Source organism: Condylostylus longicornis, unplaced genomic scaffold, assembly GCF_029603195.1.
Source record: "Condylostylus longicornis isolate FDR11 unplaced genomic scaffold, ASM2960319v2 ptg000048l, whole genome shotgun sequence".
NCBI lineage: Eukaryota > Metazoa > Arthropoda > Insecta > Diptera > Dolichopodidae > Condylostylus > Condylostylus longicornis.
Genome location: NW_026578017.1, coordinates 11,060,157 through 11,080,515, shown reverse-complemented (window position 1 = coordinate 11,080,515; position 20,359 = coordinate 11,060,157). Strand labels below are relative to the sequence as shown.

Below are 20,359 nucleotides of genomic sequence, written 5' to 3'. Positions count from 1 at the left end.
TATATTTAACATAATTAAAAAATATTTTTTATTGAAAACCACAATATTTTCATCATTACATAAAATTCCAAAAACGAAAAATATGAAAAAGAAGAGCGGAAATGAAATATTTTTAGAAACTACTTTCATGTGTCGCTCATTTTTTACTCAAATATCCCAATGACATTTATTAATATCCCCCACATTTGCTATAATGCTGTATTTTACATCTACTATATGCTAATAAAATTGAAAATGAAAGTACACCTCTTATTTACATAAATTTTCTTATGTATAAGTAAGTTGGCTGTATTCAATGTGCGTAATATTAGAAATATTTCAAAAATAAGGTCACAGTCAAATACTCGTATTTCTCTCAAAACAACAATGGAAGTATTGTGGCACAAATATTTAAAAAAAATATTTTCATTTTTATTTTAATGACTTCTGTAATAGTTGATAACAAATTACTGTGATTGTTAATTTTATTGAGATAATATTGAGTGCAAGCGTTGTATATGTATATATACATATATATATACATATATATATTGAATTTTTATTCAATATAGACGATTAGATAATATTGGTTTTGTGTCTAGTTCGAGCGAATATTTTGTACAATTGAAAATTAACAATACCTAAAGTACTTCTTGAAATTTCAAAATAAAAGTGACTTGGATTTCTATTGTTTTATAAAGTGAAAACTCTTTTAAAGAACGCTTGCATTCTATAAGAATATAATTTTAGTTTTCTGAAATACTAAGAAAGTAAGTCGAAAAAACGTGTAAGTGAATTAATTTAAAAATTTTGGTTACTGTTAAAATTTTTGAATCTATTATTTGGTAATAAGTAAAGTTTAAGACCTATTATTGTTGGCTAAAACAGTCTTTGTTTCTAGTAGGTAAAGGTACCATTAAACTGATGAAATGTATTTGGTCTAAAGTTATCATATGACGCAGACCAAAATCATTCATTTAATTTTCTTTGAAAATTAAATGAATAATTGCCCTTTGTTCCAGTTTCATTTCAGTTTGAAGAAAAATTTACAGGTGATTGCCCACAACCACTTTGTACAAGAACACCAAAATACCATATAATTACAATAATAAAATTTAATCTCAAATAAATCATAAAGTTATTTAAACTATGATAAAGTTTCAGACGTATCATTAAAAACAAAACTTGTACTTATATAATATTTATGTATGTGGAATGGAAACTATCCAATTAATTTGAAAATAAATACTAGTACAAATGACAAAATATATATACATCAACTTTAATACAAAAGTTAAAAGAAATTTTCATTTTCCACTTACCGGCACTCTACTAAATGTTGTTAAATAAACCCAATCGTCACCATTTGGTGCAGTACCTTTACCAGTTCGTTTTTTCTCTTCAATATCCTGTTCTTCTAATTCTTTTCTATAGCTTGGATGAAAGAATTCCGTAACCTGTCCATGTTGTACTATGAATTTTTTTAAATAAAATTAATTGAAATGTAAAATAATATTGTTTAATGTAAAAATTTTTTGAGTAAAATTCGTTAAAATTGAAAAGAAAATTTTATTTTCTGTAAAAAAAAAACAAGTATATAAGTGAGACAGGTAAAATGCAACTGAAGAATAAAACCTCATTCTACGTAATGGAATCGATTGACTTAAAAAAAAAACCGAAAAGAAATATAATCAAACCACAGGTTTGTAAACAAGCACATTCCCTACTAAATATTTAAATTAGCAATTAATATTCTTGAGAATAAGCAAAAAATTCTTGAGAAAAAGCAAAATCTTATAAGTGCATTCAATTAAAATTAAAACTTTTTAATATGTGAACATTTTATTGCACATTATATTCAGGACGAACACAAAAATTACACAAATGATTCAGTGGAAAGTGCTTGATAAATTAGGTAAATGAGTACTTTTCAATAAGGAGGAGGTTATTGGTATGGTTAAACATTGATATTTTTTAATTTGAGTGGAAAATAGGGAAATTTTCCATTTGTCTCGAAAAAAAAAGTGATAAACAAATTTCTAACTGCAAAATGATATTAAAACTTTAAACGATTAAGTCGGAAAATTGCCTTAAAATTTTTGAGGCAGCAAATCGGCAATGAATTGAAACTAGGTGAAAATTTTGTTTTAGGAAATAATTTTTTCATACAATTCCCTACAAAGCTCCATATTTCCATTCTACTTGTATGAATATTAGATCTTTGAAAGATACTCATAGATGAAACAACGGACAAACAAAGTTGAACTAATAAACACACTTCTTTCTTATTTTGTTCAAAATGTACTACAAATAAAATGTAATGTACTTAAGAATATTTAACAGATAATTTGTATTTTTTTTTATTATTTGCAAAATGAAAAAAAAAATTACAATTGTATTTTTATTCAAAAGTGAATTATTCATTAAACAGGTGGATAAGAAATTAATTTAGAAAATAACTTGGGTATAATTTTTGTTGTTACTGTTTTTGTTATTATTTTTTATTACTTGTAATCCCCTTTTACTTTTCAATTTAAGAATATGTCTTTTTAGTAGATTGCAAAGACGAACTAATCAATTTCAAATGTAAGTGGAAAATTCTTAATTGAAAAGGATATCGTATATGGTATGGCATTATGTAAACGTTTTTGGTATTCGGAATTTGTAAAAAATGAGGACATTATTATAAACATAGATTTACTGAAGAAGAAAAAAAATTATTCTATTTTAAGTAATATTTATCTGAAATGGAATAAAATCTATTTTCAATTACAATATTGTAAAAGGTTTTTAAAAGTATACAAATAGTATTTAAGAATTCTTATTTAAACATGGTGTTGAAACAACTATTTATTTAGAACAACTTTTTAACATGATCGAATTTTCATATATCAAGATCATGTCGCTTGTATCATAAACAGATACTTTGTCATTAAAACTACGCGTTCATTAAAATTGATATGTGCGTCATCGTAATCGTTTTATACAGGATGATTCAGAAAGATATACAACAACATTATACCATTGATTACAGGATCGAAGATGGGTAAAACTTTTGTTCCACAATGTGTGCCAAATCTCAAGGATTTCCGAGTTCCAGGGATTTTAACGAATTTTCAAAAAAATTTTACTTGGATTTTTTGGATTACAACTTTCATTCTGAAAAAGATAGGAACTTCAGAAAAACAGTTTCTGAAGGGCCTAGTAAAGGACCCTAAAATATGTTTTTGCATTTTATGTGCCTTCGGAATACCATGCATTCGAATTTTAGGGAAAATCAAATTTTTTCTCAGGTTTATTTTTTCAGTTTTTTCTAATAGAAAGATAATTTCGTAAGAAATTTTTCGAAACCTTGAAATTTTTTCTATAGAATTTAACCCATACACTCAAAAAAATTTCACTATTTTTTTAATAAATCGATTGTTAAAAAGTTTATTAAAAACCTTAATAATCATTTTTATTAAAATAATATCATTTATTATGAAAGTAATGTCATTTGTTATTATTTGAACTGTAAAAGATTATCTTTTTTATAATCGCCCATTCAAACTTACTTTTAAACAACAAAATTTTTAAAATAATCACGGGAGTTTTTGAAATAATAAACGTTATTATTAAAACTATGTAAAAAATTATCAAATGTACAACCTTCTCTGAAATAGTCTCTGAAAATATTACTTTTAATATAATAACAAAAATTGTTAAAATTTGTTATTAAAAAAAAAATATTTATTATTATTTTGATCACAAAAATTGTTATTTCGATCGCAAGTCATAGAATTAATAATAAGAATTATCAGTATAACGTTACTTCTTGTTAAAATTAGAATCGATTTTTAAAATAATAGTCAATTTGTTCGTTTAATAATTTTTGCAATAAAATTTTCGAAATTTTTGAGAGTGAGAGAATAATGTAAATTATTAACAAGAGATCTTTCGAGTTTTTTGAGCAATGTAGGTTTCAAGTCATTAATATAATAGCATTGCTTATTACTCGAATAACAAGTTTATTATTTTTGTTGAAATGTTATAATTTTAATAAAAACATTTATCAAAATAAAAATAAAAGGAAAGAGTTTTGCAAATTTCTCATTTAATATTTTAGTAGTCATCTAGAAGCAAAACAAACAACATATTCTCTATTGTTGCAGTAACAATTGTGAAACTTTAAATAAAATTCAGTTCTATTTGTCAAAAAAAAAATTAGTGAGAATTTTAAAGTATTTATAATATCAAATAAAGAATAAAAAAATAAAATAAGTTATAAAATAGAATAAAATAAGGAAAATGTAAAATTAAGGAAATTTTTCAAGGTAAGTTAATAAACGAAAATTTTCGTAAAGATTAAATTAAATTTTTTGCTTTTTTTTCTTGTTGAATATGTGTATACCTAGAAGCAAACATAGATGTGCAAACATTTTTACACTTGCAACCACACCATATTCAATTTTTATTTGAGACATACAAGTATATACCATTAGGAGCTAAAGTGCTTTTAGAAGAACGCATTTTTGTTTGGCAAAAAATTGAAAGTAAGTTTAAACAATTTTTTCTATCAAAAAGAAATTAATTGGGAAAGTTAATTGTCATTGTAATACTTAAATTTAAATTTCAGATTATTCAATTCAACATTTTAATACAAGGGCTATTGATATATGCTTCAAATTATTTCATGTTTTTCATCTTAAATATACTCAGCCAGCATCATTATTCTGGACTTTTCTTCAAGAGTTTTTTTTAAGAATTAAAAGAAAATAACGGAATCCAACAATAAAAAATTTAAAAAATGACCTACAACTCAATAAAAATTTATCGCGAACTTAAAACAATAAATATATGTAATCAATTTATTAATTAATTTAGATGTAAAAAATAAATATTACAGAGCTTAATATTTTTGTATGTAATGAATAATATGAAAAATGAAATAGTGTCATGAATTAGTTCATCAAAATGATGAAAAATAAAATTTGGTTAAATTCAGTTTCAAAGCATAACTATAATGTTTTATTTTCCAACTTAGAAAGTTATTGTAAAATTATTTATTTAATAAGAGAAATTGTTACTGTAAAGATAGTAATTCGATGGTTATATTAACGATACTTATTACTTTCAAAATGAATTGTTGTTGATCCTGGTAAATAAAAAAAATGTTAAATTTTTTTATGATAAAAAAGATTTTAACAAGATAATAATTTGAATGTGGTAATAAAATTATTATCTCTTGATAAAAATTTTTTTAGCATAGAATAAATTTGTTAATTTTTTTGTTCACTAGGCAATTTAATTTCATAATAATAAATATTGTTAATAAAATCAATGAATTATTAAATTAACAGTCACAATTCCTTTTATTAAATCAATAGTTTTTACTATTAATATCACCCTAACTTGCAATTAATTTAATAGAGAGTATTGTTAAATTAACAATTGCTACTGTTAAAAAAATAATCTTTTTTTATTAAATTGACATTTTGGCCGATCAATTTAATAAATTTCTTTGTTAAAATTAGTAATTTTATTATTAAATCCATAGTAGGTGCTATTAAACAGATAGCATCAATTTTTAAAAAAATAGTATTTATTATTAAATCAATAGTCTTAAAAAATTAAAATAAAGTTTTTATGCATTAAACTAATAATCATTGTAATTAATTTACAACAACAACACTTAAATTAAGTTCTCTCTCATTTTTCATTCTCTCTCTTCTAAAGTGTTATTATTTTAATAATTCGCTATTAATTTGATAGTTATTCATTATTGGATGTATTTTAATGACATTTTTATTAATTTGATATCAATTTTATTAAAATAATAGTGAAAATTTTTTCAGTGTAGGTATTTAAGCTTTAATTTGAGTCCTCAAACATTAAAAAAGTTGTTGTAGTACAGAAGATGTAGCGCCAAAACCATTTTTATGTAAAGATTTTAAAGACCCTTAAAGACAAGGATTTTAAGCGTTGTAATTATTAAGTATCATTAATTTCTGGTGAAAAGAGTCACTCGAAAAAACAGTTGACATTTTGAAGAGCCGTGATTTTGGTAAAAAATCTGCATTTTAATGTTTTTATTGAAATGTAAATAAATAATAACAAAATTGAAACGAAATTTTATACAAACTTTTAATTTGAAAAACAAAAATTGAATTTAAAAAATTTAAAATTTTTGAAATGAAAAACTAGAATTTTGTATTAGGAAAAATAAAAAAAAAATCTAGTAATCAAAATTTTTTTTCGAAAATTTTCTTGGTAAAAAAAATTGATAGGTTTTTTATTTTTGCCAATTTTCATAAGAAATGGTACCTATATGGTTTGAAATTTTTAAATGCATTCTTCTCAGATTGGGTGCAACTTAAAAATTTGCAAAAAATATTTTCAAAATCTAGAGACCATTTGGCATCTGAAGTTACTAAAATTATCCAGCTGGAGCGAATTTTTAGAGACATGCCATATAAATTTTGACATTTATTTTAATTGAAAAAAATTTTTTTTAATATTAAAATTTAATTTTTTTGAACAAAATGGAGTATGTAAATGATATGGTATTAACATTATGAAGTTAATAAATAATTAATAAATAATTTAAGGGAATTAATAATTTTTAAATTTATTTCTAGAAAAACTAAAATTGATGTACCGCAGATGTAACTAAAGAGATGTTCCAGTAAAGCAATTAATTTAAAATATGCGATTGAATAGAAATAGATTCAAAAGAAGAAAAACAGAAATTTTTTTCCGAATTAAGTGAACTTCATAAGAAAAGTTGCTGTTTGTTTTGAGAAAATTGTAAATTTTTTGGATAAAGGAATATTAAATTGAATTTAATTTTAGTTTTATCAACATGTGGTTTGATTTCAATTAAATTTTTGGCCCACAATATTTGTGGTTTTTGTGCTATATCTTCTGTACCATGAAAATTTTTTTAATGTTTGAGGATTCAAATTAAAGCTTAAGTAGCTAAGCTAAATTCTATAAAAAAAATTTCAAGGTTTCGAAAAATTTCTTGCGAAATTATCTATCTATTAGAAAATACTGAAAAAATAAAACAGAAAAAAAAATTGATTGATTGGCCCTTTACTAGGCCTTTCAGAAACTGTTTGTTTGAAGTTCCTATCTTTTTAAGAATCGAAGTTATAATCCAAAAAATCCAAGTAAGAATTTCATAAAAATTCGTTAAAATCCCTGAAACTCGGGAACCCTTGATACCTTTCAGAATCATCCTGTTTACTATGGCTTTGACATCACCTAGCCTTTGTTATTGAATAGCGGTTACCAATATTGACAGACCATTGTACGCAATCGTATAATATTGAATACTGACTTCTCTCAGAAAATAATTAGATTAATACTTTAAAATCGCTAATTGATTTTAATTAGTGAATTAAAATTTCAATTAAGTCTTTACATCAATACCTAAATCAATGATATTTGGTTAACCTTTACGTTTTATTTGAAGAGGCTTATATGTCCTTATATTTATTCCGAATGATTGACCATTATAAATTAAATGAAATAAAAAGTCAATAATTTATACAAGATATTTCTGCTGAAAACTCAATATTATTCAACCTGCCTGATTGAAAAATAAATTCTGAGAAAAGAATCATAAATTATTTAACATAATCTGAGGATATTTTCGACAAATTTCTTTTACAACGAAATGAACAAATTCATATATTGGTCAACAATACAAATTTATGTTCCATTGTAATATTTTTTACAATTGAAAAATTTTGCAAACTAGGATGCAATAAACTCATACATATGTAATTCAACATAAAAGAGAGAAATTGAAATGAAGTTCAATTTCTCTGTTCAATGATTTTATAAATTTCTCTATACATGTACCTTGAAAAAATCCAATTTTACAAGCGAAAACTTTAAAACTTTAAATACAACTGTTATGGTCGGAATTTTTCTTTTGCATTTAATCCGATACCATGTACATAATTACAAGCCCTTCAGCTCCCCCCTCGAATTAGAATTTGAGTTCAAATAAATTTTTTTTTTTAATTTTGTCCTTTTTCTTTTCAATTTCTTTGCCCCTTTATTATGTATGAAACTTCTACCATATTAGAATTTAGTTTATTGCAAAAATGAAAAAAAAAACAAAATGGTTATGAATAGAATACAAAGCGAATAATAGACTGAAAATGCGGCTTTAAACAAAATGGACTTTTTTTCATCTTACTTTTTTTCTTTGACAACTGATGAAAAACTGTATAATTAATATAAAAAAAGTTGACGTGTAATAATTACAGGATGACCTGTATATAGTGTGTGTGTACATACACTTTTTGCTGTATTAAAATTTATTATTAAAAATTCAAACAATGCTGAGGTTCAAAATATCACATTGAATGTTAAGTTACGAGATAATGGTAAAGAAAGAGTAATAAATGAAATTTATGGTAATTTTTAGAATCGTAAATTCTGAAAGATTGACTGAAAGAAAGACTTTTACATTGCACAAAACTGTTATTAGGTTATTCGCTTACGTTCAAAGCAAAATTTAACTATTAAATTCAATCGTAAATCAAAATTTTTTATTTAAAATTGTAAGATTTACAGCAAAAAACGCTTTATTAAATGGAAGCTTATAGTTTTAACAAATGGTAGAGATGAAAAATTCGGGTTACGTTTTACGGGTACAAAGTTATTGTGAAAAATGTTCTAGATCTATAATTCCATACAGATCCGTATAATTTAATAAAACTTAAAAAGAAAATTAGTGTATAATCTGAAATTTTATATTTCGTTGCACATTAAGTATTCAAAAATTTATTCCACAATATAAACTTGACTGAAATATGAATTGAAAATTTTAGTTATCAATTTCTGAACTTCAACTTCATGATATACATATGTCATATGAGAACCAAATTCCTCTTTGATTCAACTGCATATAAAACAAAATCCTTTTAACGCCACAACCAAAATGAAATGTTTAAACATGGATTTTCAAAATTCTTTTTATTTGTTTACCATAGCAACATTCTTAAGACTATAGAAGCATAGTATACAATGCACTGTAGTGATATGCAACATACATACGAGTACGAAGAAAAGAACAAGAAACTGAAAAGATGATGTGCATAAAATGAAAATCTTAAAGATTTCTCTCTTTTCAATAGTTTGCAACATTCACATAATAATCTTATTCTTGTATATACATATATATTTAAAATATACTTACAATTATGTGCCGAAGAAACATCCCTTTTTCTTAGTTTACTATTTAGATGGCTTTTGCTTAATAATATAGGATTATTACTTTTAATGGCAAACCTACTTCTGATATTAGCATTAGTAGAACGTTTCCTTTCATTCTTAACGATTTCTCTATCATTATTATTCTTTGAATCGTTGTCACCATTATCAACAACACCACCACCACTGTCATCATCATCATCATCATCGTAAGGCATCTTTGTGCTATTCAAAATAAAACAAAAATAATAATAAATATAAAAGAAAAGGAGATTATTTTTTTTTTTTTTTAGTTTTTCATTTTGGGTTTTTCTTTTAATTTTTGTTTTATTTAGAAATGACATTGAATGAAACTAAATTAACATAATCTACATATTTTTTTTTGTTTGGGGAAAGCAACGGGTAAGGTGAAATAAATGTTGTGAACAATTTTAATGTACCATAAGAGTTGAATATTTTTCACTTTAATTTGGAGAAAACGAGAATGTGAAATCAAAATTTAAATCTAAGCAGATTTGATTTGTTAAATGTTGATGGTTTACTCAAAATAACAATTGCCTCGAAAATTTTCTCAAAAAATAGAGAAGCTTATGTTATAGAAACAACTTCGGGCTAATTGCAACTCATACGAGCAGAAACTCGTACAAAACTTTCAAATTCTCAACATTATTTTGTAATTCTTTTAAATTACGTTGGTTTGATCACTCTTTTCGAGAGATTGCTAAGTATATTTGTTTGCATAAATGTTGTGTTCAAATTTAATTAGCATAGTTTTTAGCACTTTTCGAAAAAATGTTTTTAAAAAAAGTGCTTATTAGTTTCACTCTGTCCGTCTGTCTGTTTACAAAACTTCTACACCCATGAAGATAGAAAGCTGAAATTTTATACGTACGTAGATCTTTACTAGAAACCCTTTCCCCTCTAAAACCCTAAAAACACCATATTTTAAACTATTTATTGCAAGCAAGCCATAAACATTTTTCAAATTTTGCAAAAGCAAAAAAATAGTACCTGGATTCTTCTATCGCGGCATACCATTTCTGAACTTTAAAAAAACAAAATGGCAGTTAAAATTTACCGTTATCTAAAATGCGTTTTTTCCAAATTTTTGATGCCGTTTTTCTTCTACACCGTACGTTACACGTGTCTGAAATTTTAGCAGCTTAAATATTCATAAATAGTTTATTTCATTAGAAGAAAATTTTTTCCCATCTCCACCGCCTCTCAAGTTATCACCTCTCGAAATTTGCAAAATTTGAATATTTGGCACCTTATATTTTACCAACTTTATTCATTATTCTATATTAAATTATAATTTTGAAAAGAACTTTAAAATGGCATTTCTAAGTAAACATTCTGCAATTAACGGAGGATTAATTAACACGTTGACAACATTCTACAGTCGGATTGAAAATCAAAATATATTCGAATTTTAATATATTATGTATGTAATATAGAAATCTAAGCGACGTAATTTTTGTCTAGGACAATACACAGATGAAAGCCTAAAAATATTTGCCAATAACTTTTTGATTAATAGAAAATGCAATTATGGCTGATGATTTATTGAATTAGAAAATTGATTTATTCACAATACTCAGTTGAAATTTAAAGATTGAAATAAGTAGGTATGTCCAGAAATGGCATTATTTATTAAACATATTTCATAATATTAAGTAATATATTCAATTACCGTTACTCCCAATCATTTTTCCGTGAGAGCATTACAAATTCGCTAAAAATTATTAATTTAAAAACATCATGGATTACCCCAATAGAAGTTGTTCAGTAAAATAAAAAAAAAACTTAATGCAAAAACGCCCAAAAACCATATTGCTTCCAGTTAAAAATTCACAAAATAATAGCTATAGAAAATCCTGCATTATGCTACCTAGAAACTTTTGTATTCATATTTTAACCTTCAACCTTATACACTCTAATTACAATTTTTATTAATGTGTGAGCGATAAATTATGTCAAATTTCTAATATTCTTACTTCGTTCATATTCAAATTTACAATACAAATTCTTCCTTTAGAAATAAAATGTGAATTATTCAAAGAAAAAATTTTATAAGAATTTAAAAAAAAAAATGTCTTCCAAGAAAATAAAGAAAATTAATATTTTCATCACTTTGTAATTATGTTACCCCTTTTTTATAATCTGAAAGAGGAAACTGAAACTGAAAATTAAAGAGACATTAGGGAAAAGTCATTATTCATTTATTCCATCCTGTAATAAAAATTTGTGTGTACGCTTATTCATTAAAAATAAATTTTTTTTTGGTAATAAATTTGGAAATTTCAAATGATCAAAAAACATTTAAAATATAAAAGAAATTTACACACACACATACGTGTATATACAAAAGAAATTTTATAAGGATTATATTGCAAAAACAAAAGTTGTTTCTATAATTCTAGTTGTAAAATGTCTTAAAAAAAGGTTAATAAAAAGAAAGTCAAGGATTTTTCCATTTAAATATAATATTCCTTTGAGATATTAACTCAAGAATTATAATTATAATGGTTTAGGCTTGTAACATTGATGTCTCACAAGACATTAATCATTATCGATTAAGTCCAATTTAAGATCACACACATAAGTATATGAATTTTTAATAATTTCAATAATGTCCTTGTAATATTTATAAGGCTTAGTGTGCATATACTTATACATTTATGAAGAAAATACCATTGAGAATATTTGATAAAATAAACATACACAGTTGTAATATTAAAATGTATGTATATAGTAAATATAAAATCTTTGAAATTTGGTTTTAGATGTAAAAATAATTTGAATTTGTGGTGTATACCATATAGTTTATGGTTTATAATTTTGTGGTATTTCAAGAGTAATTTTAATAAATTTTGCCATAATTGTAATTATTGAATATTAAAAATAAATACAATAAGTTACGAAAACAAAACGTGCCACATGCAATTATACAAAAATTTTTAGAGATTTGAAAAAGTTTTACGAATTACAAATTATGCTTTGTTAACAATAAAAATAAATATTTAAACAGGGCCATATTGCACCAACCAGCTCTAGGTTTTGTTTTTAATCAATTAGTCAAAAAAGTTGCAATATTTCTGTTGTACCAAGAGTCCAAACCCTAAAGAAGTAAGAATTATTCTACAAAAAGGATTGCTAAAAAGTGGAAGTGTTTGGTGTAATCGCCTCCCAGATACCAAAGTTTGAAAGCAGGCATATATTTATTGAAATAGAGTGCCTTGGCATCATGCATAATTTTTATGATGCCCAAGTAGGGTCTCCTTTGACTTTGTGTACAAATATTTAGTATGAAATTAGCTAGCTCTTTTAAGAGTAGAAGTATGAATTGAACACTACAACGTGTTATAAGTAAATGGATATGATGCTTAAAGAAACATTCTCAATTTTTAAGAACTTGAATAAATTTCACTACATTCTTTATATCTCTATATTAAAATAGCTTAGCAGGTTATAAAAACTTTTAATCTGCTTTTCTGTTTCTGATCTAATTCAAGTATATTTCATCATTTCTAGAAACTAAATTTGCCTTAAGAAATTGCACGAAACAAGATCTACCACACTTTTAGTGCAAACCATTAAAGCAGTCTTTTTTTTTGTTATATAAAATCTATCTTTAGGTTAAATTGAAATATTCATCGTCGGATGTAATAAAATTTTATACATATAAACAATCTACCCGATAACAAAAAAATAATGAAAGACAAAACGAATAAAATTTCTTTTATTAACAATAAAAAAGAAAGCAAAAACTTTTTATCGAGACAAATCTAATTAGGAGCTGAAAAAAGGAAAATAATACGAAAGACACCAACGCAAAATTGATTAAAAAGTCGGATGAAAGAAATGAATTTAATGTGAACAACGTATTTATGCCCGACCTCAATGTATAATTTTCCAATGAAAACATTAGTATTGGTTTAGCGAAACATTGGAAGAAGAGGAAAATTTTCAATGGAAATTTTTTATAAGTTTCAAAGAAATTGTTAATTTTGGTAATTAAAACATTGCGAATCAAAAATACTTCCCAATGTTAAACTGTCTCATATGGGGAAAATATGGACCACCCATGAACCGTAAATAGATAAAAAAAAAATCAGTCAATTTTCGCAAACCGATTTCCTTACAAAATGCATTAATATTTCACCCAAGAAGCTAAAATAAAATGGATATAATAAAATTTCTTTATTTATTTTTTAGATGTGGTATAAAAGAGCGGGAATCATACCAAGAACTCAGTTTCTAATAAAGATTTACTTATTTGTATACTTGACAATCGAACCTGAGCAATAATATATAATAGATTTAATGAAAATTTTAAAAAAGTTTTTTTATAATCAATTTCAAGAAATTCCATCAATTCGTTCCGTAGATATGATAAAAACTGTAAAATTAGTTTCCAACCAAATCAGTTTCTGAACCCTGAACTTTTCAAAACATTTATAGATTCATTTTTTTAATACCTCGAATTTAAATATTAAATTTTAATGAAATCGTTTGATTATTTCTCTTTATATACGTAAAAATGTATATTTGGCCCGTAATAAACGTACAGCTGCTGACAACTGATTTCTTCCAAAAGTTAGGAATCCAACAAACCGACACCTCTCTATAAAAATAGTCTATTTACGCTTCCCAATTATGGAGAAGTGAGTTCCCATCGAAAATTCGATATACAAAATTTGGTGTCATCACATAACCTACTTTATTGTATAAACAATGCGGTCGGTAAAAATCACTTGTTCTATGGTTTCTCTCAGATTTAAGACAAAAAATTATAATTATTCTTCTTAATATTTAAAATATTTTAGCACATAATAATCTGATACAATGCTTCATAATAATGTGCTATAAATCAATGTCCTCGTACCATTTAATTTCACAAAGTTTTGTACAGTTTAAAAATTTTAAAATCAGTTCATCTTTTAATGCTAACTAGAGTGTAAGAAGATCTCACACTTTCTTTTATATAAATTTTGGATAATCAGGCCAAGCTTTAGTATTTCACTTTTTGATTACTTCACTGATGTTGATCTACATAAAGAAACCAAGTTTTTTTTTAAATTTTCATTAAAATTAAAGATTAAGAAATGGAGTGGCACTTTAGTATTATGTGAGTTTTATAGAAATTTTATTATAAACACTTATGATTGCAACACTAAAATCATATGCAAGTCAATTCTATTCAAAATATTTAAAGGAATTAAGAAGGAAAAGAGCAAATAGAGCGAGAAATGCAATAGGAGAAGAAATTAATTAAATAATAACCTAATAAATTAATGCGAAAGAATGTGAAAGCACGTTTAAAAGAATGATAATATTGTCAAGAGCAATGTCATAATAATTGCTGGTTAAATTTTAAAAGTCTAAACTATTGACATAATCACGAGCTACCATTTTGAGAGCTTTCCTTTCTTATTCATTAAAAGCCTTCTTACAATCTTACAAATTCAAGCATTATGAACACGTTTAAACGTGAATTGGTAACAACTTCCATTGGTTTAAAGTGTGAGTCTGATTTGAGGTTTAGTTTGTTTATTTAGCAACGAAGTCCCTTTATAACCAGAGGAATATTCATAGCTAGAGAAACATTCATAACTACCCGTTTTTTTGGTAACAAATATCGTATAAAAAGCTAAATATCGTTTTACTCCTCTTCAAAAAGAATTTTCCTCTTCTTATTTTAGGTTTAATAAATATTCGCATAATTGCGATTTGCACTTTGATAAACCATTCCTATTCCATATAGAATCCTTCTTCTTTCCTAATCAAAAAAATTTACCATAAATCTTTCTTTGTTTTTTTTTTAAGGAATTCAAAAATGTTCAAATACAAAAATTTTCATTAATCAATTTCTGCAGAAATGTCAAAACCAAAAGAAAAGAAAAATATTCATCTTTTTACCTGCTTTCAACATAGCAGTCAAAAACAAGGTTACAAATTAGTTTTCACCTGACTTTAGTTACCCTTAAGAAGAAGAAAACAAACAAAAAAATTGAATTATAGTTTATTTCTTGTCTTTCTGACACACAAAAAAAAAGGTGAATAATTTCTGTGAATGTTAAACTACTGACATTTTGACATTTCGCATAATTCGTTAACAGATGCATAAGCGTTTTAAGTTATGGAAAAATGATGATTTCCTGTTCCTTAAAAAAAATTTAGCATGCATTACTTTTCTTCTGCATTACATGATGTTGAATTCTTTTCTTTTTATCGTAATCAAAATATAAATTTGAAAATATTTAAAAAAAATTAAAATTTAAATCGTAGTTTAGGTTGAAGTTAGCCTTTCATTATACCCTGCACTTCGTGAAGGGTATATTAACTTTGGTATGGAGTTTGTAACTACTTGAAGGAGTCATCTGCGGTATGGACATATATATACATTCTTGCTCAGCGTAAAATTCTGTGTCGATTTAGACATGTCCGTCTGTCCGTCCGTCCGATCGCACGATAACTCAAAAACGAATAATGCAATCGACACCAAACTTTCACAAGTTTTTTCTTTTGTGCCAAGGACAAGCCCTATTGTTATTGGACCAATTCGGACAACGGGTTCGGGTAGCTGCCATACAACTCAAAGAGTTTATTTTAAATATTTGAAAAACTAATAAAGCTAATAATTACTAATAATTACTAAATATAAAATTTTGTATACACGTGTCCAATTATACTCTACACATGCTCTAAAAATCATAATGGAATAGCTGTACCGGCTCGAGTGGCTGCCATACAACTCCAACAGCAAATTTTTTATATTTGGAAAAATAATAAAGTCATATTCATGAAACTTGGCAGTCATGTGTCCAATTATAGGTCAAATATATTTCTGAAGTTTTAGAGGAATTGCTTGACAGGTTCGGGTATCTGCCGTACAACTACAAAAGCTTATTTTAAATATTTGGAAAAATAATTAAGTCAGATTCATGAAACTTGGCAGTTGTGTGTCGAGTTATAGATCAGATATATTTCTGAAGTTTTGGTTGAATTGCTCTACAGCTACGAGTAGCTCCCATAAAAGTCCAAAAGTTTAAATATTTGGGAAAATAAAGTCAGATTCATGAAACTTGGCAGTTGTGTGTCCAGTTATAAATCAGACATATCCGTGAAATTTCTATAAAATTGTTTCACTGGTTTGAGTAATTGCTATACAACAACGAAAAGTGCAGGGTATAATTCAATCGGTTTATACCGACTGAAACGTTTTTACTTGTTTTAAAATAATTTAATTATGATTGTTAATGAAAATTTATTTCAACTCACCTTTCCAAATTTTTATTGTAATTATCGTATTTAAAATAATTTTTATCAGTCTGATGTAATTGTTGCGCACTATTATAATCATTAATATAATTATAATAATCATTATTATTATTATTATTATTATTATTATTTAATTTCATTAAATCACTATTATCTTTAATAATATCAATCACAATTGTTTCTAAAAAATTTTTATTTAATAATAATTCATTTCGTAAATTTTCTCTAAATTTTAAATCTGTTGATTCTGTTGATGATTTCAATGACGACGACAACAACGATGACGACGACGACGACGGCAACGATGATGGTAAAGACGATGTAATTACTATAGAATTATTAGGATTCTTTATATATATTGTATATAACCATATACCTTGTGTTAATACACACATAAATAATGCTGCCATTAATATATAAATAATAGTAAATGATTTTGAAAATGTTTTTAATTTTTTTTCTAAAATTATTGAATTTTCTTCAGATGATGATGATGAAGGATCACCATCATCATCGTCATCATTATTATCATTATTATTATAATAATAAGGACTATCTGTTTTTGTCGTTGATAAACTTCCATTTTTTAATGACCGTGATTTTGATGGTTTTGTAAGTAATGATGGTGGTAATGTTAAAATACCTAATGATGATTTTATTTGTTCAGAATTTTCTCCATTTGCATATAGAAGTTTTGTTTTTGTTCGACATTTAATATTACATTGACATTTACATTGGCATACCAAACGTTGTTCAATTTTTGATGCATTAGGTGTATCCATTGAAGCTATTAATAAAGTATTATTATCATTGGTTAAACTTAAGATTTTTTTTTGGCTTCCCATTTCATTGAAATTTTTTATATGAATTTTTGATGATTTTTTCTTTATTTCTAATGATGGTTTTTCTTCTAATGAATTTTCTTCCGGTGATGTTGTTAATGATGTTCTATTAGTTTTTATAGAAATTTGTGATGGTGAATTTGTTTTGCTATCATCAGGTGATGTTGCGGATGACGATGACATTGCCGAAAGTAATTCATTGTTTTTTTCTTTTGATTTTACATTCTTCCACATTTGGCTAAATATTGCTAAAAACATTCCAACTTTTCTCTATATATATATGTATAATATAATACTAGTATTATATTTTAATCGTCTATGAAATGAAGATCAAATTTTATACATAACTATGTCTTCATTGTATTTACAAAAAAAAAGAATCTTATTCCAAAGTCAAAAGCAGCAAATTGTAGGCTTACATTTTCGGTTGATAAGTTGACAAAAACCTGAAAATAAATATAAAGATTTTTTATTAATAAAAATGTGAAGAAATTTTAAATATTCTTTTTACTAAAAGAGGATTTACTCAACTCTAAGGAGAGAAGCAAAAGGATGTGATTAAATATTTATAATATTTTTAATTACAATTTAGAAAAATAAAATCACAAATAACATATTTCAACAAATATACAAGAGAATCCAGATTTTTCTTACAGGAAATTTTTGGCAAAACTCACCCGGAAAATTCACCCGTATTTCACCCGCAAAATTCACCCCTAAAGTGAAAATACTTAGCAATAAATAAATTTGAAGCATCGAATTCCTCATTTTAAAGTAAAAGAATATTTAATGTTTTACGCATTGAGTCACGCCTCTAAATTCAATTTAACAATTTTACTTTTAGGTGAGTTGAAAATTGTTTTCTGCCAGTATAGGGAATATAGGGACTACTCACGCAAACTTCAATATTTGTAAAACATATTTAGAATCCTAAACTTAATATTTAAGTTTGATTAATTGTAGAATAAATGAGGAAAAAATCTATAATTCATACGATTCCGAACATTGTTGCAAGTTCACAAATCAATTGGCATAATACATACGTACATACCTACATATTTAATTATTAATAAAATCTTCATTTCACGTTTTTTTTTGTTTTAAGCGAACTTTTCTCTTTACTAAAAAAAAACGAGTGAATAATTAATGAAAATTTTATTATGCATTTTTATCTATATAAGCACGTAAAAAGATAAAACTGTACAAAACTGGCTTTAAACCAAATACAACTAGTTAATATTGGATATGCTTAATTTAAAATCAAAATGATTTAATTATATCCATAAATAGAATTAGTCATACATTAGTCGTATGTAGGTAATTGAGAATTAATCATAGTAATTTATTACTACTTACTAATATATATAATCATATATTAGTAAGCAGGAAATTTTTGTGAGACCATATAAAGCGCAGCATGTTATCTGTTATAATAATAATTACTTATACTGAATTTCATTTCATTTTGGTATATTTGATGTCTATGTCAAGTTCAAGGCTCATACAAATGCATGCAAACTAAAATGATGAAGTGTTTATAAATCAAATAAATTTTCTAACAAGTATGTAGTTTATATTAGAGTGTATAAACACATGAACATATAGTGAATATTTCCTATTAAAAAAGAAAATACTATGGAATTTATTGCATAATTCTTGATTTTGATTTTCTCTAACGCAATTACGTTCATTTTAATAAAACAAGATAAATTTATTTTTTTGAATACATTTGTTTACAATATACTTCTGAAAATTTTAATACATTTGAAGTTTCCAATTTTAAATTTTAAAACTATCAGAAGAGTTGCAACAAAAAGTTTTCACATTCGCTTGAAACGCAAGAGCAATTTTACAAGGCACTTCCGAGTAAGACCATGGTTATATATTTTCAGTTAAATGTGTCTGGGTAGTCTGGTAGTTAAAACGGTTTACTTTGGTGCTAGATTATTAAGTTACTTAATAAGGCGTCTAAATTGCCTGAAACCTCAAAATCTAATCCGCACATTATTAAATTTTATACAAATTTTATTTTAAAAATTATATTGGTATATGAAAAGTACCAACATAAATTTTTCCTCCTTTACTCTATTTGGGAATATTAGAGCCTTCCACTTGGCTTCTAAGAATCATGCATCACTTAACTAAGTCATTGAGTTAACTAGGCAAATCCCTACATTTCCGTAGGTTTTCCTTTATTTTATATTATTGTTTTATTGTTGTTGGTTTTAAATATGGAATATTATGGATATTACGGGTAATAACTTTTATAATAGCATTTTATTTTAGAACCAGTTATTTAGCTATATAATATCAAATATAATTTTAATAGTGACCTGACCAGAATTTCCACAATTTGGTGTGTTGATTTTGCGAAATATAACATTTAAAATTTCCCTGGATTAGTTGATGGTAATTTATATGAAAATCCTCTGCTGTGTGGAATCCTGTGTTATGAATCCTGTGTTATAATAGATGAAAAAATGACTTTATAAATTTAATATTAAAAACTCGAATTTAATTTTCTTTAATTTTACCAGGAACTGAACCCAAGATCCTTCAGTTAAAGGAGCGGTGCCACAACCAGTGATTAACCTACCAAAAGGGCTTTCCAAAATCAAATTGACAGTTCGGTTTACGATTACATAATATTTGATACAACCAAAAATTTTATCGATGTGGTAATCAATTACACATTTTGTATTTACCATCTAGATTATATTTGGAATTAATTTGAATGCTTGCTTTCCAAATTCTACATCAATTTTCTGTTAATTTTACATTTGTACATACGTATAAGTACATATACATGTGGACATGTGAAGATATAGAATTTTATTACAAATTTATATTGACAGTACACTGTGTAAATAAAACTTTTAATTGATTTCATTTAATGATATATGTAAGTAAATGCGTATGTAAATCAACGTGTACCCGTTATTGAATTACATATTATGTATATTTGCTATAACCTACATATATTATTATAAATAAAGTTGGGTCAAACCAATGGTTTGTATTGTAGCACTTTTCCCTTCAACAAG

At 25.3% G+C, this 20,359-nt stretch overlaps 1 protein-coding gene across 1 annotated transcript in view; it reads right to left on the bottom strand.

The window, feature by feature from the left end:
- Window positions 1-20,359, bottom strand: part of LOC129611065 (uncharacterized) — a 122,544-nt gene that overhangs the window by 66,995 nt on the left and 35,190 nt on the right. The window contains exons 3-5 of the mRNA XM_055523991.1: window positions 16,474-17,761; window positions 9,176-9,414; window positions 1,302-1,450 (exon numbers count right to left, since the gene is read on the bottom strand). Coding sequence (XP_055379966.1) covers window positions 1,302-1,450; window positions 9,176-9,414; window positions 16,474-17,573 — 1,488 coding nt within the window. The 5' untranslated portion in view covers window positions 17,574-17,761. The remainder of the gene's footprint in view (window positions 1-1,301; window positions 1,451-9,175; window positions 9,415-16,473; window positions 17,762-20,359) is intronic.